Source organism: Erythrolamprus reginae, chromosome 12, assembly GCF_031021105.1.
Source record: "Erythrolamprus reginae isolate rEryReg1 chromosome 12, rEryReg1.hap1, whole genome shotgun sequence".
Lineage (NCBI taxonomy): Eukaryota > Metazoa > Chordata > Lepidosauria > Squamata > Dipsadidae > Erythrolamprus > Erythrolamprus reginae.
In genome coordinates this window covers 15,045,478-15,070,714 of record NC_091961.1, presented here as the reverse complement: position 1 = coordinate 15,070,714, position 25,237 = coordinate 15,045,478, and the positions used below count along the sequence as shown (strand labels likewise).

The 25,237-nt window shown below is 44.2% G+C and overlaps 1 protein-coding gene across 1 annotated transcript in view; it reads left to right on the top strand.

The window, feature by feature from the left end:
* UNC5D (unc-5 netrin receptor D) overlaps nucleotides 1-25,237 on the top strand; it is a 769,587-nt gene that overhangs the window by 707,231 nt on the left and 37,119 nt on the right. Inside the window, exons 13-15 of the mRNA XM_070765210.1 lie at nucleotides 4,021-4,170; nucleotides 22,214-22,378; nucleotides 24,413-24,588. Of these exons, the coding sequence (XP_070621311.1) occupies nucleotides 4,021-4,170; nucleotides 22,214-22,378; nucleotides 24,413-24,588 (491 nt within the window). The remainder of the gene's footprint in view (nucleotides 1-4,020; nucleotides 4,171-22,213; nucleotides 22,379-24,412; nucleotides 24,589-25,237) is intronic.

The following is a 25,237-nucleotide window of genomic DNA, read 5'->3' as shown; positions in this document are numbered from 1 at the left end:
ACTGTTGCTGCCCTATGGCAGAGCAGCAACAGTTCCTCTCCCTAAACAGCTAACAGTGCCTGGGGACAGCAGCGGAGCTCGGAGGCTGCAGCAACGCAGCGCCGAGAAGGACCGTATGTTGGTCCCTTGAAACTGCCGCCGCCTCCGTTCGGGCGAATTCAGGGGGTTAGCTGGAGACCCCGGCGGAGGCAACAGCGAAGTCCGGTGCTGGGGCCATGCGGAGCCGCTCATCCAGGGGGCCATGGACCGGCAAGCCGCCCTCCGCTCTCTCTCTCTCTTTCTCTCTCTGTTGCCGGCAAGGTGTACGAGAGAGAGAGAGAAAGGAGGGGAGAGAGAAAGAAAGCAAGCGAAAGAGAAAGTGAGAGAGAAAGAGGGAGAGAAAGAGAGAGGGAGAGATAGAAATAGTGAGAGAGAGATAAGAAAGCAAGAGAGAGAAAGGGGAGAGAGAGAGGGAGAGAAAGAGAGGGAGAGATAGAAATAGAGTGTAAGAGAGAAAGAAAGCAAGAGAGAGAGAGAAAGAAAGAAAGAGAGGGAGATAAATTTCATGGGATTTTGCAGTTGGCTTGTCAGGTTTCTTTTCACCAGCAGGGATCATCCTTGGAACAAGTACTCAGGTGCCTGGTCCCCCCCTTTCCACATCTGAAACAGATGGACAATTTGGGCTTGTCTCCTGCCTCTCCCCTCATCCTCCTGGAACCACCTGCCAAGGCAGGGGCAGAGGGCTTTTCCCGGCTGCAAACTCCTCTACACTGATTCCTGGCCAGATTGATTTCCACCTCTGCTGCTAAGATGTACCAACATTGTAAAATCTTTAGCATAGCAGCCTTGTCTTCATTCAGGCTGTTTTTATAGTAGTCCATCAGGGCTTCAGCTGAATATCTCCACATATAAACCACCAATTTACAAAATTCTTGGGTATACTCAGCCACTCAGCCATCCTGCTTCTAACCTTGCATTCAGCCAGGGGGTTCTCAAAATGTCCCCGGAGGGCAGCCATTAAAGCATCATAAACCCTTATCACTTGGTCATCTTCATTGTGGAGGCCAATCATCCACTCGGCTGCTACATCTTCCAGGGCCACACTCTTCCCATACTCTTGCATGTGATTTCAAACTTGGATGAGGAAAACCCTCCAAACTCTGGAGTCTTTGGAGTTTGGCAGATCGAATCTCAGTAGGCTCAAGGTTGACTCAGCCTTCCATCCTTCCAAGGTCGGTAAAATGAGGACCCACATTGTTGGGGGCAATATGCTTACTCTCTGTAAACTGCTTAGAGAGGGATGTAAAGCACTGCGAAGCGGTATATAAGTCTAAATGCTAAATGCAAAATAAATATTTGCTTGCATTTCTGTGCAGAGAGATACAGGGAAAGAGAAAGGAATTGTGTAAACATTCTAGAGTGCAGAAAAGATTTAAATACTGTACTGTGTCAAGACAAACCCAATTGTAATGGCCAACTGCAAGCAATAATTAAAAGTAACTTTGCCCTTTTAAACAAAAATAAAATAAAGATGCCAGCCAGATAATAAAGATTGGCGATGCAGAAAAACTCTTTTATACTCTTCTACACAAAGTCTACCTGAAACCTCAGATGGCTTATTCAGAACAAAATAAGTTTGATGCAATATGTTAATGTGTCCTTTCCACCTGGTCATATGCCATAAAAGATGGCCTGTCAGATCTCCCCACCCCCTTACAAAAAGGGAGGAATTACAGAAAGTTCCACATAACTGAACACAATGTGCAGCTTGGACCTAACAGGCATTTCTCCCAGCATGAAACTTCTTCCTTTTCCCTGGGTAAATGGTGAGATTCAGAGCCAGATTTATTTTATTTATTTATTTATTGGATTTGTATGCCGCCCCTCTCCGTAGACTCGGGGCGGCTAACAACAGTAATAAAAAACATCATGCAAATCCAATACTAAAAACAACAAAAATACCCTTATTATAAAACTAAACATCCATACAAACAAACATACCATGCATAAATTATAAAGGCTTAGGGGGAAAGAATGTCTCAATTCCCCCATGCTTGACGACAGAGGTGGGTTTTAAGGAGCTTACGAAAGGCAAGGAGGGTGGGGGCAATTCTAATCTCTGGGGGGAGTTGATTCCAGAGGGTCGGGGCCGCCACAGAGAAGGCTTTTCCCCTGGGCCCCGGCAAGCGACATTGTTTTGTTGACAGGACCCGGAGAAGGCCCACTCTGTGGGACCTAACCGGTCGCTGAGATTCGTGCGGCAGAAGGCGGTCTCGTAGATACCCTGGTTCGGTGCAATGAAGGGCTTTATAGGTAATGTCCAACACTTTGAATTGTGACCGGAAACTGATCGGCAACCAATGCAGACTGCGGAGTGTTGGTGTGACATGGGCATTTTTGGGAAAGCCCATGATAGCTCTCGCAGCTACATTCTGCACGATCTGAAGTTTCCGAACACTTTTCAATGGTAGCCCCATGTAGAGAGCATTACAGTAGTCGAACCTCGAGGTGATGAGGGCATGAATGACTGTGAGCAGTGACTCCCGGTCCAAATAGGGCTGCAACTGCTGCACCAGGCGAACCTGGGCAAACGCCCCCCTCGCCACAGCTGAAAGATTGTTCTCTAATGTGAGCTGTGGATCGAGGGGGATGCCCAAGTTGCGGACCCTCTCCGAGGGGGTCAATATTTCCCCCCCCCAGGGTGATGGACGGACAGATGGAATTGTCTTCGGGAGGCAAAACCCACAGGCACTCCGTCTTATCAGGGTTGTAGATGTAGTTCTAGCCAAGCAAACGCAATGCAGTCCAGTACATGGTTTTCATATTTTAATTCTGGTCGTTTTTTCCAAGCTCTTTCTTACAGCTCTTCTATATTTGATTAGGAGTAATGAGCTTTGAGTATTCGACAAGGCATCTGGATGCCAAGTGCTTGGAATGATTCATGCACAAAATAAAGAAACTGTTAAACAATAGGATCCATAGAATTTCCAAGTATGAAAAGAAAGAAGAACCAAGCAGACATTCTCTAGTTCCCAATTGGCAAAATCCTTAGAAACATCCACAAACTGCAGAAGGGAAACATTTCATAGTCTACCTCCAATAGCTTTCTTATTCAGGGAAGGCAATACACTGAAGTATCAAACATCAAAAGTTCTCACGAAGTTAAGAAATTATATCTATACAATACCATATGCAATCTTGTTTAACAATTGATTTATTGAAAGCAGAGACCGAAGTTCTGATTTGGATAAAATAATCTCCTGGGTCAGATAGACTGGGCATTCATGCTCTCTTTCGTTCTGTGCAGAGGGAATGGGATAACTCGATTCAGACAATTTGGACAATTCACTGTGGCCAAACCGCCACAGCTAACTCACTGCGGAATAACTTGCCATGGAACAACTCACTGCAGGCAATTCAACGATTCAATTATAAATTATTTTAATTTTTGTCATTGACATTTTGTCCTTCCTTTGGCACCCCTTCTTTAATTATCCTGTTTGACTCTTTCTTTCTGATATTAGTGTATCCTTGTCCTCCAGCAAATTGTTCTGCAATGACTATGACAGGCTGCCCCCCCCCCCCAATGAGTTTGCCAAGGTGAATTGGCTGCAGCAAGTTGGCTGTGGCAAGATGGCCGTGGAGAGTTGAATAGAGGTTCCCTTCTTTAAGGTCACAAAGCTCCTTTTATTGCATCCTCTGATAATGAAGTTCTGAAACTCTTGTGATTTAGTTTTGTGCTGCTTTATGATGGGAACCACACAAAAACTGTACAGGACAAATGAAAAAGATATAATTTGAAAAAAATTACGATAGCATCTCAGAAACATCTCTCTCTCTCTCTCTCTCTCTCTCCCTCCCTCCCATCCTCCCTCTCTCTCTCTTGCAGGACATGGATAGTTGGATTGATCCATGGGAGCTTTTCTTTTATAATAATGCCATAGCAAGATTCTAGTTCTCATCCCATTACATTCAGCATGGAGGGAATTTTTTCAGCATTTATCCTACAATGTATTTGTTTTCTATTCTCCATTGTTGCAGGATGTGATTTCAGGTGAAAGACACCAGGGAGGACAATTGCTGGAAGAACCAAAACTGCTGCATTTCAAAGGGAATACCTTCAGCCTTCAGATCTCTGTTCTTGATATTCCTCCTTTTCTCTGGAGAATTAAACCATTCACAGCATGTCAGGTATTTGCATAGAAAGACTAAGATGTGTGTGCTGAGTATATTTTAAATTTTTAATAACTGAAGCTGTTTCAAACCTTTGTAAGGTTCATTGCTTCTCTTAACACAAGGTACAGACTTTTGGATTAAATATATAGTCTAACATGTTGGTTCTCTGTGGATAAGCCACATTTCCAGGATGTTTTTGTTTTGTTTTTTTTAGAACAATCTAACACTTTTTTTGGACGGGGGGTATACATTTTTTATTGTTTTTCACACCTTGCAGAGATTCCAATTTACATACCTCAAATTAAAATATAATACAATACAATATCAAATGCCAATTTCTTAGTCAAATTAATCAAATTTTTTCTAATTATTTATCCAATTATTTCTGGTATATATCATTCATCCTGTGCTACCTCCTTTCCAAATGCTATCATCTGGATTTTAGATAATGTTCTTCGCTTTCATTTATATTTAAAGTGCTATAGCTATCTAAATTTTTGCTGTTTTTCCTAACTATGCCATCATGCTTCAGTCCCTTTCTAGCGTTCTTTGAAAACACATTCCTACTTTCATTTTTTTTTAAAAACCCTCATTTTATCATAACTGCCCTTAACAATAGAAAATATCCAAATTTACGTCTCTTTAAAAGCCCAGGAAGGAAAAAGAAAAAAGAAAGAAAGAATAAAAGAGAAACAGAAAGGAAAAGGAAGAGCAGAAAAGAATAAGAAAAGGAAAAACACTATTCATATCATATCTTAATCTATACACAGAAGGAAGGGTTATTATTAGAAATTTTAAAATACATTTCCTACTCAATTCATTTATTGCACTTCTTTCATTATATCAGTATGTCATTTCTACTTTAACAAATCAAAATAAATATAAATCATTATTACTCCATTATTTTATGCAAAATGTATCCTCCATTAAAAAAACAAAAAAACAAAAAATATTAACATTCTTCCCTAATCTAGATATTTTCCACTGCCATTCTTAGTGTGATAATCTTCCCTAATCTATAGGCCCCGCTGCCAATCCCAGCATAATAATCTTCCCTAATCTATGTGTCTCTGTCATATCAGTGCAATAATCTTTCCCATTCGAATTGTTTTCACTGCTAAATGCAGTGTCATAATCTTCCCTAATCTAAATATTTCCCTAATCTATATATTATCCCTAACTCTAAATGTCTTCCACTATCAAACTCAGTGATAATCTTCCCTAATCTATTGATTTTAACTCTTTGTTGTTTCATCTGTTTTTCCTATATAATACCTAACATAATTAGTGCTAGTTATTATCCCATATTAATCCTACTCCTGTTATTGTAACTCTCCTGCCTTATCTTTTCCCCTTCCTCCCAATGTATTTATCACCATAAATCAAATAAGCAATTTATAATTCAATCAATCAGAATAATAAAATAAAAAGGGGAGAAAGAAAAGCAAAGAAGAAAATAGAAAAAAGGTCATCCAAAAATAATCATAATCATCATAATCATTACCAAATATCTCATCTATATTATGTGCAATAATCAAAGCTATTTTCAATTTTTTCATTTATAAGCCATTTAAATGTTCTCATCTTATATAATTCTTCCATTTTACACTTTATATCATTTGCTTGTATATTTTGTATATATATATATATAAGCTTCCATAAGATTAAAATATTAAAAAATCCAAGTCATTAAGTATACTCAATTCTTTTTGTAATTTATAACTTTGTAAGAATAAAGAGGAAAAAAGGTGCTAATATCTTTTAGTAACATTTAAATATTCTTACACATATTTTAATTTTCTTAAAAACATTTAATTCTTAAAAGTATTTAATTTCAATAGCGTAGCTAACATGGTTCTGTTTATAAATCAAGCTCTGATTGAGAGAATTGGACTGGGACTTGGTTTATTTCTCAGATGCTATTTAGAACGCTGAATGCTATTCAAATCAGTTGAAGAATTAAAATGTTTTTAAGAAAATTAAAATTAAAATATGTGTAAGAATATTTAAAAGTTACTAAAAGATATTAGCACTTTCTTTTTTCTTTTCTTTGCTCTTACAAAGTTATAAATTACCAAAAAAATTGAGGATACTTAATGAATTGGATTTTTTAATATTTTAATCTTATGGGAGCTTATATATATAAACAAATATACAAACAAGTGATATAAAGTGTAAAATGGAAGAATTATATAAGAGGAAAAAATTTAATGGCTTATAAATGAAAAAAATGAAAATAGCTTTGATAACTGCACATAACATAGATGAGATATTTGATAATGATTATGATTACCTTTGGATGCCTTTTTTAAAAAAAGATTCTTCTTTGCTTTTCTTTCTCTCTCTTTTTAATTTTATTTATTTATTTATTGTTAGAGTTGAAAGGGACCATGAAGGCCATCGAGTTCAACCCCCTGCCCAAGCAGGAACCCTATAGTACACCTGTCAAGTGGCAGTTCAATCTTCTCTTAAAAATTTAGTTTATGGTGATAAATAAAGTGGGGGGGAGGGGAAAAGAAAGGGGAGAAGAATTACAATAACAGGAGTAGGATTAATATGGGATAATAACTAACACTAATTATGTTAGGCATTATATAGGAAAGACAGAAAATCAATAGATTAGGAAAGATTATCACTGAGTTTGATAATGGAAGACATTTAGAATTAGGGATAATGTATAGATTAGGGAAATATATAGATTAGGGAAGATTATGGTATTGCATTTAGCAGTGAAAATAATTAGAATAGGGAAGATTATTGCACTGATATGACAGTGACACATAGATTAGGGAAGATTATTACGCTGGGATTGGCAGTGGGGTTTATAGATTAGGGAAGATGATCATACTAAGAACGGCAGTGGAAAATATCTAGATTAGGGAAGAATATTAATATTAGTATTAATACTTTGGTTCTTTTTTTTAATGGCGGATACTTTTTGCATAAAATAATGGAGCAATAACAATTTATATTTATTTTGATTTGTTAAAGTAGAAATGACATACTGATATAATGAAAGAAATGGAATAAATGAATTGAGTAGGAAATGTATTTTAAAATTTCTAATAACAACCCTTCCTCCTATGTATGGATTAAGATATGATGTGAATAGCGTTTTTCCTTTTCCTGTTCTTTTCCTCTCCTTTTTTTCTTTTCTTTTCTCTTTTATTCTTTATTTATTTTTATTTTTTTCTCTTTCCTTCCTGGACTTTTAAGGAGTTGTAAATTTGGATATTTTCTATTATTAAGCACAAAATGAGGATTTTTTTAAAAATGAAAGTAGGAATGTGTTTTCTAAGAAGGGACTGAAACACAATGCATAGTTAAGAAAAACAGCAAATAGCCAAGAAAATTTAGATAGCTATAGCACTTCAAATATAAATGAAAGTGAAGAACATTATCTAAAATCCGGATGATTGATTAATTTGACTAAGAAATTGGTATTTGATATTGTATTGTATTATATTTTAATTTGAGGTATGTAAATTGGAATCTTTGCAAGGTGTGAAAAACAATAAAAAATTTATACCTGAGATCACACGGTTGCTGCTAACACCCCTTTCCACTCCTTCCTGCCACAGCAGGGGGTCAAATCTCTATTTAGGCCCCCTGTTCCCCCCTCTGCACTAACCTGTGCAGGTACCTCTGCAGGTCAGCCAGAAATACATCAGCCTTTGTCAGTCAAATGGACCCCATCAACCCAGTATAGCCACTTACGGGATACTCTAATATCAGGGTGGTTGATGACACCACCCCTGAGTTGCAAAACTCATTTTCCCACTGCTCTGTTCACTCTCTTTCTGACCTTGTTCAAGCCCTTGGGATCTCTGACATGTTTCCATGTCCATCGAGGGATCATATTCAACCACACCAGCCGAGTGCCTAGCCAATGAACTCCAATGACCCAGAGGTCTTCCAATGCCTGCAACAGCAGGATGATACCTGTCATCGCACCCAGATCATTACCACCCAGTGTAACACCAGCCATTTAGGCACAACACTGACAGCCCAACTGTCAAACAGTAACAGGAGGAGCCCGTTCCATCTCAAACCCTTCTGTCCGAGCCACTGCACTCTGGCCCACTGGCTCAGCCTCATCTACATTCTGGGCGCAGATTTCGCAGCTCTCCTCTCGGCCCAGAACACCATGGTTTGGCCACAGATCAGGACCCCGGGCTTCTTCCCATCTACACCATCCAGGAAGGAAAGAGAGCAGTGTCAAAACAGCAATTAAACCTGGACCATGCTCAAATTGGAGCAAATGTACAATTGAAATGCTGAAGTCCTCCACCTTCACACTGTTTGTAGCTGCTCTGCGTTAAACCCTGCAATTGCTACTGTAGTGGCAACTCCAATCCTGAAGAAGTGTACCCACTTAATCCCTCGGGCCTAGGCCCATTCGGTGAAGGGCCTTTGTAGCTACCACCCAAAACTGATACTTTGTCAACAGTGTGCCATCCATGTGGTGAAACAAATACCCTGGGCTGCACCCCTCTGAGCCTGGTATGCTACCAGGGCTGACACCAGGCATATCCTTGAATCTGAGGCCCCGGCAAGCTTCACCAAAGCACCCCTCCCCTTCTTTGACAATCTGAGTTGAAAGAGCGCCATCTGTTGGTCCAGTGTGAAGACCCCTATCCCAAAAGCCCGCTGCAACCTGTCACCCTTCACCGCTGCCAGCATCTCGGTGACCCTAAACACCCCATAGAATAGTGTCAGAGCCATTGCCTGAAAGAGCGCCATTTCTTAACTAGAGTGTTATAGCTTCTCTCACTGCTCCTTAATGCCTATGAGGTACTGTATGGATAGGGGGCACCTGCCATCACCCCCCCCCCCCGACCTGTTTCCTGAAGCTGCCCCTCTAATGTTCTCCTAACTCTGAAGTCAATGGATGAATCCCCAAATCCCATTGCTATGGCAATGAACGCCAGGCCCAATAGCTTACCTTGTTGTCTGTGGACCATGAAAAACTCAAGCAGGTGTTCCACTGGGATGGGCCATCACTGCTCGTACCTCCTCTGTTGTCGGAAGGCCCAAAATTCCCTACCTGCCTGCTGATACACTGTCCTGGTACTCGCTGCCACAGACTTGTCCAGAGCCCTGTCTACCTCAGCTTTCCAAGCCCCCATAGGTGCTGTGGTACCTCTTCCGATTGGTCTTTCACCTGTGGAGCAAGCAGCCAGAACCTGGCCAACTGCCCCCTCGAGTGTGCGTCTGTCATGTCATTCTTGATGCCTAGGACATGACGCACCAAAAACAATACATCGAACTCCAAACACCTGCTCACATGATGCTTTACCAAACACATGACCCTCTCATTCCTGGAGGATGTTCTGTCGAGCTCTCTGGTAGACTCCTCCCAAAAATTCACAGGTACAAATTTCAGACACACACACGTTTGAAAATTCAAAACAATGTTCTTTATAATGAAAATTCACTTAAACTAAGCCCTCTTTTGGTATAGCAAAGAGCACTTGTCTCCAAACAAACTGGTAATTTGTATAAGTCCCTTATCAGTTCTGTGATACTTAGCTTGCAGCTGTGAGGCAATTCACAGTCCTTCTTTCACAAAGTGAAACACACTTTGCTCTGGCTTAGTTTCAAAGCGGGGAAAAATCAGCACACAAAAAGGTCAAAGTCATAAAGCAGTCATGAAACACAATGATCAGATAATCCTCCACAATGGCCAAACCCACAGGCTGCTATTTATAGCAGCCTCACTAATTACCACAGCCCCACCCAACCACAGGTGGCCTCATTTTCTTTGATAATAATCTCTCAGTTGTTGTTGCCTATGCATCGCTCTCCGCATGCGTGGCTATATCATTAACTCTTGTTCTGAATCCAAGGAGGAGCTAGATAATTGATCTCCTTCTGAGCTGTCTGCCACACTCTCCTCCTCCCTGTCACTCATGTCTTCTTGGTCAGAGGAGCCTCCATCAGCAGATTCCACCGGGGGCAAAACAGGCCTGCAACATGTGGATGTCTCCCCCACATCCACAGTCCTTGGGGCAGGAGCTGGGCCGGAGCTAACCACAACAGAGGACAACGTATTAATGACGTGGACAACCATTTGGTTTTTGTTCCAGTTCCGGTTGAGTAGCAGGAAGGAGGGAAGAGACTGCTGCTCCACTGGACTACAGTATTAAGATCAAAATATAGGGAAATTTTCAGTTAATTTTGAAAAGCAGTAGATAGTTCAGAAGGATTAGATTCCCCCATTTCGGAGGATCGTGTTACCTTGTGTCTCGGCAGTGCTTTTCTCCTTATTTCCTGCTTTGAGAAAGCTGGGAGCCCCGATCAGCTGGGGCTCGGAAAATGGTGACCGCGACCGAGCTGGCTTGATTCTGCCCTGAATCCGCGCATTCCAAGAGCATTCTGCAGTGGGGTGAGCTGTATTGTTGCAAACACGTTGAGGCTCAACCCGGGGGCTGGCAGAGATGAGAAGAGTGGTGGCTGCCGCCCGGCATTGACCCATACTGATATGGACAGAGGTGGAAAAGGAGAGGTGGAGAGGGATTGAGAACAAGCGAGCGAGCGTGCGAGTGTGCAGGGTGAGCATGCTGGGCAGACTGTGCACGGGCCGAGGAGGAAAGTAGATGGAGGAAAACGTCCTCCACAACAACAGGACGTTCCCAAAAACAATGGGATCTGCCGGATAGATGCTGGACGCCGAGTGGTTACATGGTGGGCAAGCTCGACGTCGGAGGGCTTTGCAGTGGACATACTCGGTGCTGGAGTGCCTGGAAGAAGGAGGGCCAGCCATTATAGTGAACAAGGAGATTGTGAGAAAGAGACTGCCAGATTGAAATTGACAGTATGAAAACCTTGTGGATGCTGGATGCTATAACCGAAGATCAGGAGATACAGAGATACCTCCCAAATAACAGCAGAGGTACTGGTAGACATTTGGGGCGACCCATGAGAGCCCGGGGGTGCCGTGGAGGTGAGAGAGCTGACAACAACGACAGTGGCAAAGAGAAAGCCTGGGAGGACAGAGGACAGAGTTTACACTCAGGATTGTTTGTCCTACTAATAACATCATACATTCTTTGAACTCACCTTTTTAGACTGGATGATATCTATATGAACTTGGCTTAATTGATTAATTAACTGACCAGTTGAAATATCTTCTACCTATATTTTTATTTTTATTACTTATATTTATCTATATTTTTAATAATTAATATTATTTTAATAATATGAATTGTTAGTTTTATATTAACTCTTTTTAATTAAATTATTGTGGGGATTTTTAAGTGGATGGGAGGGTGGTAGTGATGGCATGAGTGAATGGGATTATTTTAGTAATTATTGGAATGAATGGAATACTGTGAATGAAAATGAATGGGAGGGGGGTGATAGATGGAATGGAGTGGGTGGGGGGATTATAATATGTATGATATGAATGAATATGACATGAATGGAATTTTTGGCACACCTGACACTGGAAGGGCAGGAGGGGGTGGGGACACTTATCTCTGGGGTGACAGAGGGTCAAAATATCCCGGTCTTGCTGGGGAGAGGCAGGTATGGCGGAAGCCATGGAGCTAGCTGTTCCAGGGGAAGGAGGGAGCGCTGCTTAGTAGCGATCCCTTCTTCCAGCTCCATGAGCTTAACTCAAGGCACTGGTGATGAGTGTAATTCTGGCCCTGGGCTCAAGCTGTTGCTACTCAACGCCAGGTCGGTGGTAAATAAAGCTCTCCTCATCCGGGATTTGATCCTGGATGAGGAGGCCAGCCTGGCTTGTGTGACCGAAACCTGGCTGGGCCCGGAGGGAGCAGTTCCTCTCTCTGAAATTTGTCCAGCTGGGTTTCGGGTATGGCACCAACCTCGACCCCAGGGAAGGGGGGGAGGAGTGGCTATTATAGCCAGGGAGAGTCTTGGCCTGCGTAGGCTCATTGCTCCAGAGGTTGCGGGTTGCGAGTCCCTCCTGGTGAAGTTGGACTTAGGGGTTCAGGTGGGCTTGTTACTCACGTACCTGCCTCCCAGCTGCGTGTCAACAGCCCTGCCTGTGCTACTCGAGGAGGTGGCCGGGTTGGCGGTGGAGTTCCCCGGACTTATCGTCCTGGGGGACTTCAATCTACCATCGCTCGGCGGTTCCTCTGGACTGGCACAGGAGTTCATGGTCACCATGACAGCGATGGACCTGACTCAAGTAGTTCAGGGTCCGACTCACGAGGGTGAGTAATGATCTGAGATTAAGGGGCTTAGACGTGTTGCCTTTGTCATGGTCAGATCATTTCCTACTGTGGCTTAACTTCCTGGCTCCAATCCTTCCCCACAGGGAGGCGGAACCAATTAGGAGGTTCCGCCCCAGACGCCTGATGGATCCAGAAGGTTTCCAGATGGCGCTTGGGGTTATTCCAGATACACTCGTCCACAGTTCGGCAGAGTCTCTTGCTGAGGCCTGGAACAAGGCTGCAGTGGAGGTTCTGGACCGGATTGCGCCGTTGCGACCTCTCCGTGGCACTAGACCCCGTAGAGCTCCATGGTTCAATGAGGAGCTCCAGGTGTTGAAGCGCCAGAAGAAACGTCTGGAGAAGCGATGGAGGAAGAGTAAGTCTGAATCCGATCGAACACTTGTAAGAGCTCATATTACAAAGTGGCGCTCAAGGCGGCAAGATGCGCGTATAATGCTGCCTTGATTGCATCAGCGGAATCCCGCCCGGCCGCTCTGTTTAGGGTAACCCACTCCCTTCTTAATCAGAGGGGAGTTGGGGAGCCCTTGCAGAGTAGTGCCGAGGATTTTAACACATTTTTCGCTGATAAAATCGCTCAGATCCGAGTGGACCTCGACTCCAATTGTAAAACAGAGTCGACTGACAATGAGTCAGTCGAGGTGACTGGGGCTAAACGTCTTTGTCCATCTGTCTGGAAGGAGTTTGACTTGGTGTCACCTGATGAAGTGGACAAGGCCATTGGAGCTGTGAGTTCCGCCACCTGTTTACTGGATCCGTGTCCCTCTTGGCTGGTTTCGGCCAGTCGAGGGGTGACACGGAGCTGGGTCCAGGAGATTGTCAATGCCTCCTTGGGGAGGGGGTCCTTTCCGCCCCTTTATAAGGAGGCACTTGTGCACCCCCTCCTCAAGAAGCCTTCCCTGGACCCAGCCATGCTTAATAACTACCGTCCAGTCTCCAACCTTCCCTTCATGGGGAAGGTTGTTGAGAAGGTGGTGGCACTTCAACTCCAGCGGTCCTTGGAAGAAGCCGATTATCTAGGTCCTCAACAGTCTGGATTCAGGCCCGGCTACAGCACGGAAACTGCTTTGGTCGCGTTGATGGATGATCTCTGGCGGGCCCGGGGGAGGGGCCTGTCCTCTGTCCTGGCGCGCTTTGACCTCTCAGCGGCTTTTGATACCATCGACCATGGTATCCTTCTGCGCTGGCTGGAGGGGTTGGGAGTGGGAGACACTGTTCTTCAGTGGTTCTCCTCCTACCTCTCCGGTCGGTCACAGTCGGTGTTAGTGGGGGGTCAGAGGTTGACCCCGAGGTTTCTCCCTTGTGGGGTGCCTCAGGGGTCGGTCCTCTGCCCCTTGCTATTTAATATCTACATGAAACCGCTGGGTGAGATCATCCAAGGGCATGGGGTGAGGTATCATCAATACGCCGATGATACCCAGTTTTACATCTCCACCCCATGTCCAGTCAACGAAGCAGTGGAAGTGATGTTCCAGTGCCTGGAGGCTGTTGGGGCCTGGATGGGTGTCAACAAACTCAAACTCAACCCAGACAAGACGGAGTGGCTGTGGGTTTTGCCTCCCAAGGACAATTCTATCTGTCCGTCCATTACGCTGGGGGGGGATTATTGACCCCCTTAGAGAGGGTCCACAACTTGGGCGTCCTCCTCGATCCACAGCTCACATTAGAGCAGGGGTCCCCAAACTTTTTACACAGGGGGCCAGTTCACTGTCCCTCAGACTGTTGGAGGGCCGGACTATAAAAAACCTATGAACAAATCCCTCTGCACACTGCACATACCTTATTTTAACATAAAAAAACAAAATGGGAATGTACTATTTAGAGGGAGGGAAGAAGTCTGAAATTCATACATGTTTATGTTTTGTTTTTAATTTTCTTTTGTTAACATCTGATTGGCTATACAAGGTTTTATTGGTTTATAGAAAAATGTATAAAAATATTTATAGAAAAATATATAAAGAAGGAAGCACTTTGGCATAATGATTAATAACTTAGAAATATAATTGGTGGTGTACTTTTTGAAGGAACATTAAGAAGGGAATTTAATTAAAAGAAAAGTATGTACCTGGATGACAACATTAGAAAAAAAACTTTTGCAACTTTTTTGATGATTGATATTAGTTATTGACAAAATACCACATTTTATTCAGGGAAAATTAGATGGTACATTGTATTGTTTGAATGTATGTTGAGAGAAAAATTTAAAAAAATGTACCCCCCCCCCAAAAGTCTTTCCTTCCTCCACCCTTCCATTCATTTCATTCTTCCTTCCTTCCTTGTTCCCTCCATTTCTTCTTCCTTCCTTCCTTCCTTCCTTCCTTTTCCTGCCATTTCTCCTTCTTTCCCTCCCTCCCTCCTTCCCACTTCTCTCTTCCCTCTCCCTTTTTTTCCTTCTTTCTCATTTGTTTTGTTTCCCTCTCCCTCGTTCTTTCCCTCCATCATTTTCTCATTTTTCTCTTTTTCTCTCTCACATTCCCTCCCCCTCACCTTTTTTCTCTCCCTCTCTCTCTTGCTTTCTTTTTCTCTCTCTCTCTCTCCTTTTCTTCTCTCTTCCTTCCTCTCTTCTTTTTTTTCCTGCCCTGCAACACGCCGCGGGGCAGTCGGCTGCAAGCAGAAGCTCCCAAGACAGTGGCACCGACGTCGGGTCGCAGTACATTTCTGGCGCTGTGCTGGGCATGCCCAGTGCAGCACCAGCAATGTACGGTGTCCTGCAACACATCAAGCCGCCGCCGCCGGTGCCTTGCAGCCAACCGCCGCACCGCCGCCTTACGACTACTGCTGTGTCCTCCCGCTTGACCCACGCTGCGCCACCTTCGTGGCTTGCCCTGCTGCCCCGCGCCCACCAGAGCTCCCGGTGCGGCCGAAGCGCGGGGGGTGGAGTAGGTGGCGGCGGCTGCTTCAGGCCCGCCCCCGAGCTGAGCTTCCTTTGGCTTCCTTCGAGGCAAAAGCTGCAAAGCTCACCTGCCGCCTTGAAGGAAGCCAAAGGAAGCCCAGCTCAACGAGGACCGGGTGTTGGTCCCTTGAAGCTGCCACCGCTGCCGCCGCCCACTGCGGAGATCCCTTCGCCCGAACGGAGGCGGTGGGCTCAAGGGACCAAGAGCCGGTCTTTCTCGGTGCTGAATTGTTGCAGCCTCAGCCTCCGGGCGAAGGGATCTCCTCAAGCAACGCAGCTCCGAAAAGGACCGGCTCTTGGTCCCTTGAACCCGCCGCCGCCGCCGCCTCCATTCGGGCGAAGGGATCTCCGCAGTGGGCGGCGGAGGCGGAGGCGGCGGCGGCAGCAGCTTCAAGGGACCAAGAGCCGGTCCTCGTTGAGCTGAGCTTCCTTTGAGGCGGCAGGTGAGCTTTGCAGCTTTGCCCCGAAGGAAGCCAAAGGAAGCTCAGCTCGGGGGCGGGCCTGAAGCAGCCGCCGCCGCCTACTCCGCCCCACGCTTCGGCCGCACCGGGGCCAAGTAAGCCGAGGCTAGGCCCGTCGCCCCCGGCTCCAAGCGCGGGGCCTGGGCGGCGGGCAACCATAGGGAGGGCCTCCCCGTCGCCTGGCCGGGACGGTGTGCCCGTTAACAATTTAGTGCGCGGGGGTCCTGATGGCTTGTTTACTGCCCCCTCCAGACGCTCTTGCAGGGCTTCCAGGCTCCCTGCGGGGCAGCGAAGAAGCAAAAAAGCAGCACTCTCCGGTTCTCTCTCTCCCTCTCTTTCTTGCTTTATTTTTCTCTCTCAGTCCCTTTCTATGTCTCCCTCTTTCTCTCTCTCCCTCTCCGCAGCAGACCCCCCCCAACACCAAAAGTGCCCAAACGCGCGCAAACCTCACCGGTGCAAAAAAAACAAAAAACAAAAAAGCGGCACTGGAGGGACCAAGACGGTCTGCAACTGAGTGTCTGGAGGAGGAGGCGGAAAGCCAGGGGGCGGGGAGGAAAGCAATTGGCTAATTTCTTTCTCGCCTTTAGGGAGAGGAACTGTTGCTGCTCTGCCATAGGGTGCTTTCCTCCCCGCCCCCTGGCTTTCCTCTTCCTTGCCGCCGCCAGACGCTCAGCAGCAGAGTGGAGGGGAGATTCGGGAACTTAGTATATTATATATGGTAAAATCTTGTACGCTGTTGCGGGCCGGGTAAATAGCCTCAGCGGGCCGCATCCGGCCCGCGGGCCGTAGTTTGGGGACCGCTGCATTAGAGAAACACCTTTCAGCTGTGGCGAGAGGGGCGTTTGCCCAGGTTCGCCTGGTGTGCCAGTTGCGGCCCTATTTGGACCGGGAGTCATTGCTCACAATCACTCATGCCCTCATCACCTTGAGCAGGGGTCCCCAAACTTTTTACACAGGGGGCCAGTTCACTGTCCCTCAGACTGTTGGAGGGCCGGACTATAAAAAACCTATGAACAAATCCCTCTGCACACTGCACATACCTTATTTTAACATAAAAAAACAAAATGGGAATGTACTATTTAGAGGGAGGGAAGAAGTCTGAAATTCATACATGTTTATGTTTTGTTTTTAATTTTCTTTTGTTAACATCTGATTGGCTATACAAGGTTTTATTGGTTTATAGAAAAATGTATAAAAATATTTATAGAAAAATATATAAAGAAGGAAGCACTTTGGCATAATGATTAATAACTTAGAAATATAATTGGTGGTGTACTTTTTGAAGGAACATTAAGAAGGGAATTTAATTAAAAGAAAAGTATGTACCTGGATGACAACATTAGAAAAAAAACTTTTGCAACTTTTTTGATGATTGATATTAGTTATTGACAAAATACCACATTTTATTCAGGGAAAATTAGATGGTACATTGTATTGTTTGAATGTATGTTGAGAGAAAAATTTAAAAAAATGTACCCCCCCCCCAAAAGTCTTTCCTTCCTCCACCCTTCCATTCATTTCATTCTTCCTTCCTTCCTTGTTCCCTCCATTTCTTCTTCCTTCCTTCCTTCCTTCCTTCCTTTTCCTGCCATTTCTCCTTCTTTCCCTCCCTCCCTCCTTCCCACTTCTCTCTTCCCTCTCCCTTTTTTTCCTTCTTTCTCATTTGTTTTGTTTCCCTCTCCCTCGTTCTTTCCCTCCATCATTTTCTCATTTTTCTCTTTTTCTCTCTCACATTCCCTCCCCCTCACCTTTTTTCTCTCCCTCTCTCTCTTGCTTTCTTTTTCTCTCTCTCTCTCTCCTTTTCTTCTCTCTTCCTTCCTCTCTTCTTTTTTTTCCTGCCCTGCAACACGCCGCGGGGCAGTCGGCTGCAAGCAGAAGCTCCCAAGACAGTGGCACCGACGTCGGGTCGCAGTACATTTCTGGCGCTGTGCTGGGCATGCCCAGTGCAGCACCAGCAATGTACGGTGTCCTGCAACACATCAAGCCGCCGCCGCCGGTGCCTTGCAGCCAACCGCCGCACCGCCGCCTTACGACTACTGCTGTGTCCTCCCGCTTGACCCACGCTGCGCCACCTTCGTGGCTTGCCCTGCTGCCCCGCGCCCACCAGAGCTCCCGGTGCGGCCGAAGCGCGGGGGGTGGAGTAGGTGGCGGCGGCTGCTTCAGGCCCGCCCCCGAGCTGAGCTTCCTTTGGCTTCCTTCGAGGCAAAAGCTGCAAAGCTCACCTGCCGCCTTGAAGGAAGCCAAAGGAAGCCCAGCTCAACGAGGACCGGGTGTTGGTCCCTTGAAGCTGCCACCGCTGCCGCCGCCCACTGCGGAGATCCCTTCGCCCGAACGGAGGCGGTGGGCTCAAGGGACCAAGAGCCGGTCTTTCTCGGTGCTGAATTGTTGCAGCCTCAGCCTCCGGGCGAAGGGATCTCCTCAAGCAACGCAGCTCCGAAAAGGACCGGCTCTTGGTCCCTTGAACCCGCCGCCGCCGCCGCCTCCATTCGGGCGAAGGGATCTCCGCAGTGGGCGGCGGAGGCGGAGGCGGCGGCGGCAGCAGCTTCAAGGGACCAAGAGCCGGTCCTCGTTGAGCTGAGCTTCCTTTGAGGCGGCAGGTGAGCTTTGCAGCTTTGCCCCGAAGGAAGCCAAAGGAAGCTCAGCTCGGGGGCGGGCCTGAAGCAGCCGCCGCCGCCTACTCCGCCCCACGCTTCGGCCGCACCGGGGCCAAGTAAGCCGAGGCTAGGCCCGTCGCCCCCGGCTCCAAGCGCGGGGCCTGGGCGGCGGGCAACCATAGGGAGGGCCTCCCCGTCGCCTGGCCGGGACGGTGTGCCCGTTAACAATTTAGTGCGCGGGGGTCCTGATGGCTTGTTTACTGCCCCCTCCAGACGCTCTTGCAGGGCTTCCAGGCTCCCTGCGGGGCAGCGAAGAAGCAAAAAAGCAGCACTCTCCGGTTCTCTCTCTCCCTCTCTTTCTTGCTTTATTTTTCTCTCTCAGTCCCTTTCTATGTCTCCCTCTTTCTCTCTCTCCCTCTCCGCAGCAGACCCCCCCCAACACCAAAAGTGCCCAAACGCGCGCAAACCTCACCGGTGCAAAAAAAACAAAAAACAAAAAAGCGGCACTGGAGGGACCAAGACGGTCTGCAACTGAGTGTCTGGAGGAGGAGGCGGAAAGCCAGGGGGCGGGGAGGAAAGCAATTGGCTAATTTCTTTCTCGCCTTTAGGGAGAGGAACTGTTGCTGCTCTGCCATAGGGTGCTTTCCTCCCCGCCCCCTGGCTTTCCTCTTCCTTGCCGCCGCCAGACGCTCAGCAGCAGAGTGGAGGGGAGATTCGGGAACTTAGTATATTATATATGGTAAAATCTTGTACGCTGTTGCGGGCCGGGTAAATAGCCTCAGCGGGCCGCATCCGGCCCGCGGGCCGTAGTTTGGGGACCGCTGACCTTGAGGCTCGACTACTGTAATGCTCTCTACATGGGGCTACCTTTGAAAAGTGTTCGGAAACTTCAGATCGTGCAGAATGCAGCTGCGTTAGCAATTATGGGCTTCTCTAAGTATGCCCATATTACTCCAACACTCCGCAGTCTGCATTGGTTGCCGATCAATTTCCGGTCACAATTCAAAGTGTTGGTTATGACCTATAAAGCCCTTCATGGCACCGGACCAGAATATCTTCGGGACCGCCTCCTGCTGCATGAATCCCAGCGACCGGTTAGGTCCCACAGAGTCGGCCTTCTTCGGGTCCCGTCGACTAAACAATGTCGTCTGGCGGGACCCAGGGGAAGAGCCTTCTCTTTGGGGGCCCTGACCCTCTGGAATCAGCTCCCCCCTGAGATTAGGATTGCCCCCACCCTCCCTGCCTTTCGTAAACTCCTTAAGACCCACCTTTGCCGTCAGGCATGGGGGAACTAAAACATCTCCCCCTTGCCCATGTTGTTTTGCCGTTTGATTGATTGACTGTGTGCCTGTTTTTTTATATATTGGGATTGTTTTATGAAATTACTAATTTTAAATTGTAATTAGATTGGTGGGCATTGGATTTGTTATTATGTACTGTTTTTTAATTATTGTTGTGAGCCTCCCCGAGTTTGCGGAGCGGGGCGGCATATAAATCCAATAAATCTAAATCTAAATCTAAATCTATTGTCTTACCTGCAAGCAGTGCACCCCAGAGTTCCACCGCCACCACTATTGGGAAGAACTACAAGAACGTGAGGTCCCTACACAAGTCTGTCTTCAGCCATTGGCTTGGCCAGAGGGAGTGACACCATTGTTCGCCCAGAACTATCCCTAAACCACTAGCTGTCACCCCATCTGACTTTACCTGAAGTTCAGCCTCCAATAAATGGTCCTATCTCCAAAATGAAATTCCGTTGTAGCTGGCCAAAAAGGTCAAGCCAGGTCCTTAAACAGAGGGGAAGGAATAGGAAATCACCTGTCTCCTGTTTATAATTTTAGCAGTTCAAAGAAGATTCCACGCACATTTGCATTCTGATTCAGATGAACCTGAGGACACAGATAAACCCCCAAGTGACCTCAACAGCTCTCAGAGAGAATGCTAACAACCAGATGATTGCAAAGAAATATGATCCTTCCATTCCCACCCCCTCAGCCTGTCAAATCTAATCCTTACATCCTCCCCACCATCCAGTCAGATAAAGCTTCTTGGATGAGAAATGAAAGATCTTCCTCAAGGAAAAACATTGTTCAATTGCCTTTTGAAAAAGCAGCTTTGAGACAACTGTGAACTGGATGACTGAGAAAATCCCCATAGACATAAGGAGTTGGACTAGGAGCAGAAAGTCAGGGCTTCTTTTCCTCCTTAAACCATGAAGTCATCTGTTTGATTTTAGGCCACTCTATTTTGGGAGTGGCCTAAAATAGTTATCTATCTACCAACCCACACTGATTCAGATTGGTAGATTACAAGTCCATAATGTTCAGTGAAGAGTTTTTCATTGTAATGGGTTGATTAATGATGATATTGATTTAAAATGGATCGATTAGCACCCAAAGCTAATGTAGTAACAAAAATCTGGGATCTTTACTGTAGAAGTCTTATTTTATAATATTTCCATTATTTGTTATTTGGTGGCTATATAATAGTGTCAGTCATGACTTATCTATCTTCTGCCTCTACCAAATTTAATATGAAAACCTGGCATGCTGTGAAGAAAATGGTCATTTCCTCCATTGATTCAAAGAACGTGTCCACATGCCTTACAGAGGTCATTTTTTTTCAGAGGAGGGGAACATAATCAGCAGCTTCATCCCAATGCTTCATTGGAAAGGGGGTCTATCTCCTTTGGGCAAAATAAGATGAGGAGTGTCCAACCTTGGCAACTTTAAGACCTGTGGACTTCAACTCCCAGAGTTCCCCAGCCAGCCTTGGAAAATTTTAATGTTGTCAAGGTTGGACATCCTTGTTATAAAGTATCTGGGAAAAGACAAATAAAGAGGACAGATTGAGAAGTGTTTTCTCAGCCTGCTTCCTCATCATTCATGCTTGTCAACCAGTTACTGCGTTATGTCTAACAATTAGGGATTTTTCAAGCTCTATAATAGCAACTGTTTGGTAAAAGTGTGCAGAGCAATGCTCTTAAACTGCCAACTGTGTTATAGTTTAAAGATTCAAAATCCACAGTTCATTTAAAATATGGTTGCTTCATAATACCTTGCCTCAGCTAGCCTTCCTTATCCACAGTTGACCACTTATTCCTTCAAAGCAAATATTTATTACAAGCGTCTTTTTTCTTTAGCACTTATCATTATGGTTTGTTGCCCAGTCAGATTTCCAGATGTATTTGACATTTTTATCCACCTATCGAGTCCTCCCCAATGATCTGGGATAGGCAGATGCTGATGATTGGTGGTTTTAGAGGTACTGTTGCAGGATATAAATTGTTCCAAGTTAAGCTGTATTTGCAAATTGATTGGTAATAATAATAACCCTCTGGAACCAACTCCCCCCAGAGATTAGAACTGCCCCCACCCTCCTTGCCTTTCGTAAACAACTTAAAACCCACCTCTGCCGCCAGGCATGGGGGAATTGAGATCCTCTTTCCCCCTAGGCCTTTACAATTCTATGCATGGTATGTATGTATGTATGTTTGGTTTTTATATTAATTGATTTTTAATCATCAATACCAAATTACTATTGTTCACTGTTTTATTGTCGCTGTTAGCCGCCTCGAGTGTCTGGAGAGGGGCGGCATACAAATCCAATAAATAAATAATTTAATAATAATAATTTATTAGATTTGTATGCCGCCCCTCTCCGAAGACTGAATTTGATGAATTTGTCAATGCCAATGGAGTTCAAGTAGTGCTCCAATTGTTTTGGGATTGCATCAAAGATGCCTATAATTATTGGTATTATCTTTGCTTTCTTTTGCCATGGTTGTTTTATTTCTATTTGCATGTTTTTGCATTTTGTTATCTTTTACAGTTCTTTCTCTTCTCTTCTACATTAATTTTTTGCTTGGTCAATTTGCAAGCCACTTCCATCCTGCCCTTTCTTTTCTAGGAAGTTCCTTTTTCTCGTGTGTGGTGCAACAACAAGCAACCACTTCACTGTGCCTTTTCTCTGGAGCGCTATACTCCTGCCACCACACAACTGTCATGCAAAATCTGTGTCAGACAAGTCAAAGGCCATGAACAGATCCTACAGATCCAGACATCAATATTAGAGGCAAGTCCTAACTTCTCTAGTAACATCTATTCTCATTTGTTACTACAATATGCAGGCATCTCTCATATAAAGTTGATCAATTTATCATTAATATGAATAAAGGACTATGTAATTCTTGGAAAGTTGTTAGCAAGGAAGAACTAAATTGAGTGATACATGTGAGAACAGGCATAGGTAAAAGAAGAATATGAATTGCTAATCAGAAAATACACATTTCTATTCCCCACTGCATCTAAAGAGAAGTTAACCAATCTTTGGCTGTTTGTGGAATGAAATGCTCAGGTAAGCAAGAGGAAACATTTTATACATGTGCTGAATTACATTTTTATCATAATCAGATAAATTTGCTTTCTGGGAAGGAACAGTAATTTACCAGACAGACAGGTAAAAGAATGTTATATTGAAAAATGTGATGCATTGTCCATTGAAAAAAGAATATTGCATTTTTTAAAAAAATCAAGGACCATCATGTCTAGGCTGTAAATATCCAGAAGGCCACTATATAGTAGCCAGGTACACTGCTCAAAAAAATAAAGGGAACACTTACACAACACAATATAACTCCAAGTAAATCAAACTTCTGTGAAATCAAATGTCCACTTAGGAAGCAATACTGATTCACAATCAATTTCACATACTGTTGTGCACATTCAGCTTTGTACAGAACAAAGTATTCAATGAGAATTTTTCATTCATTTTGATCTAGGATGTATTATTTGAATGTTCCCTTTATTTTTTGAGCAGTATATTCAAATATACTATCTTTATTTTCTGACATTTAATAGTTATCTGAATTTTTGCAGCCCAAAGATGGCAATCCTATTTTAATTCTTATTTTCAAAACCCAATATAAGACAAAGTTAATTCAGAAATATATGGGGGGAAATAAGCTTAGTCCTTCTTGAGTGCATCACCATGTATCATCTTGAGTGCATTTTATTGGTTTGTTTGTTTGATAAAGCAGGTAGCAGAAACTTATCTTCAATGAGCAGACTACCAAATATGTTGCATATTTAATTTAAAACAATCTGGAAATATGATGTACTTGCAGCTTTCCTATTGCTTTGCATTGCTGTTTTTTGAGATGAGCCATAAATGTTATATGAAAAGACTTGTAGAAACATCCCCATGAAATATTTAGCATACACTAGTAACAAGACGTTACAGATAAAGAGCAATATCCTGATACAGAAAATATGAAGAAAGTGATATGAGGGGAAAATATAGAAAGCAGGTAGTTTGTTACCGAGTTAATTTATAATTTTAGGTATTGCACCAGAAAATGAGAAAAAAAATCTGGGAAACAGGCAAATAATGAACTAGAGACAGAAAACTGCTTTAAATCACATCTTCTTCAAAAAGAAGATCATAGAGCTGTGCAAGTAGGTCTGTTTTTGCTTGAAGAAAATTCTATAGCCAATCCTTTCAAGTCAAGATATGGGTAGAAAAATAAAATCTAGTAAAAGGCAAGAGTACTTAGCTAAATGCAGCAATGGTTGGTTTTGGTTGTTTTTTTCTTCTCTCTCAAAAATATGGTAAGTCAACCAAGTGCACTCTTTTTCTCACAGTAAAAATAAGAGTGGACTGTTTTAATTGCAAAAGACTGGGAAATTTGCACTTGTATCTGTTTGAATATCAAGCAACGCTCAAAAGTGCCACCTTTAGCTTCTCTCAAAACTGGCTTTGCTAGCTGGTAGGAATGTCAGAATCATTCTTGATTTGATTCCATTTGCCAGATTGATTCAACAAGTTGATCCGATTTGAGATAATAATTTGGTTAAAGGGGAGTGGGTTTGGCCAGCAAATCAATGCTGTAATTCACTTTGAAAGGACAGTTCAATTTGATTACTAGAGAATATTTGCAGAATCATAAATAGATCAGCTCATATTGATCAACATCTAAAAAGCCCCAGATGTCCATTTCTGTTTTACACAAACAGCAATTTGTTTACAGAATGGATTCTGGTAAATTAAACAAGTTGGTTTGGGAGAGAAAAGAGCTCTTTTAACCTATTATTTTTTTCCCCCATGTAGAATGAAGGAGAAACTATCACTTTTTTTTCGCATGATGACAACTTTCCTATTCAGATGGGCCCACAAGCCTTTAAGATACCTTACTCTATCAGGCAAAGAATATGTGCAACTTTTGACACTCCCAGTGCGAAAGGGAAAGACTGGCAGATGTTAGCACAAAAAAATAGTATCAACAGGTAAGCCAAAGCGATTGCGAAAGACCATCAAATAACAGCTAAAGTAGTGAGGAATGTTCTAAATCAGAGGTGAGGAACTATGTTTCCTTTATGACTTATGTACTTCAAAAGTACAGAATTTTTCAGAGTTCCTGACAAACCAACAGTAAAGGTTGAATCCTTTACATATTCCTCTCTGGAGCTTAGCACAGGCTCCCCTCAGGGCTGTGTGCTCAGCTCCTACCAGTACTTACTGTATATCATCTGATCCATCCAACATCATAATAAAGTTTGCAAATGATACAGTGGTGCTAGATCCTATCTAGGGGGCAAATCAGTATATATATATATACATGTAAAGATCTGGAGACTCTCTGGATTTGCATGCAAAATAAAGACAGTTCTGTCATTAGAATTGGGGTGATCTATAGGCCTCCAGGGCAATCTGAGGAAGATGGTGGATGAAATTACCCAAATGGCAGTAAAGGGAGATATTGTGGTTATGGGTGATTTCAACATGCCTGATGTTGACTGGAATATCCCCAGTGCCCTTACATGCAAAAGTAAGAATATAGTAGAGGCCTTTACAGGAGCAGCTCTCGCACAGCTGGTTAAGACACCAACTAGAGGGGAGAATATTCTAGATTTAGTTTTTATGAATGGGAATTGG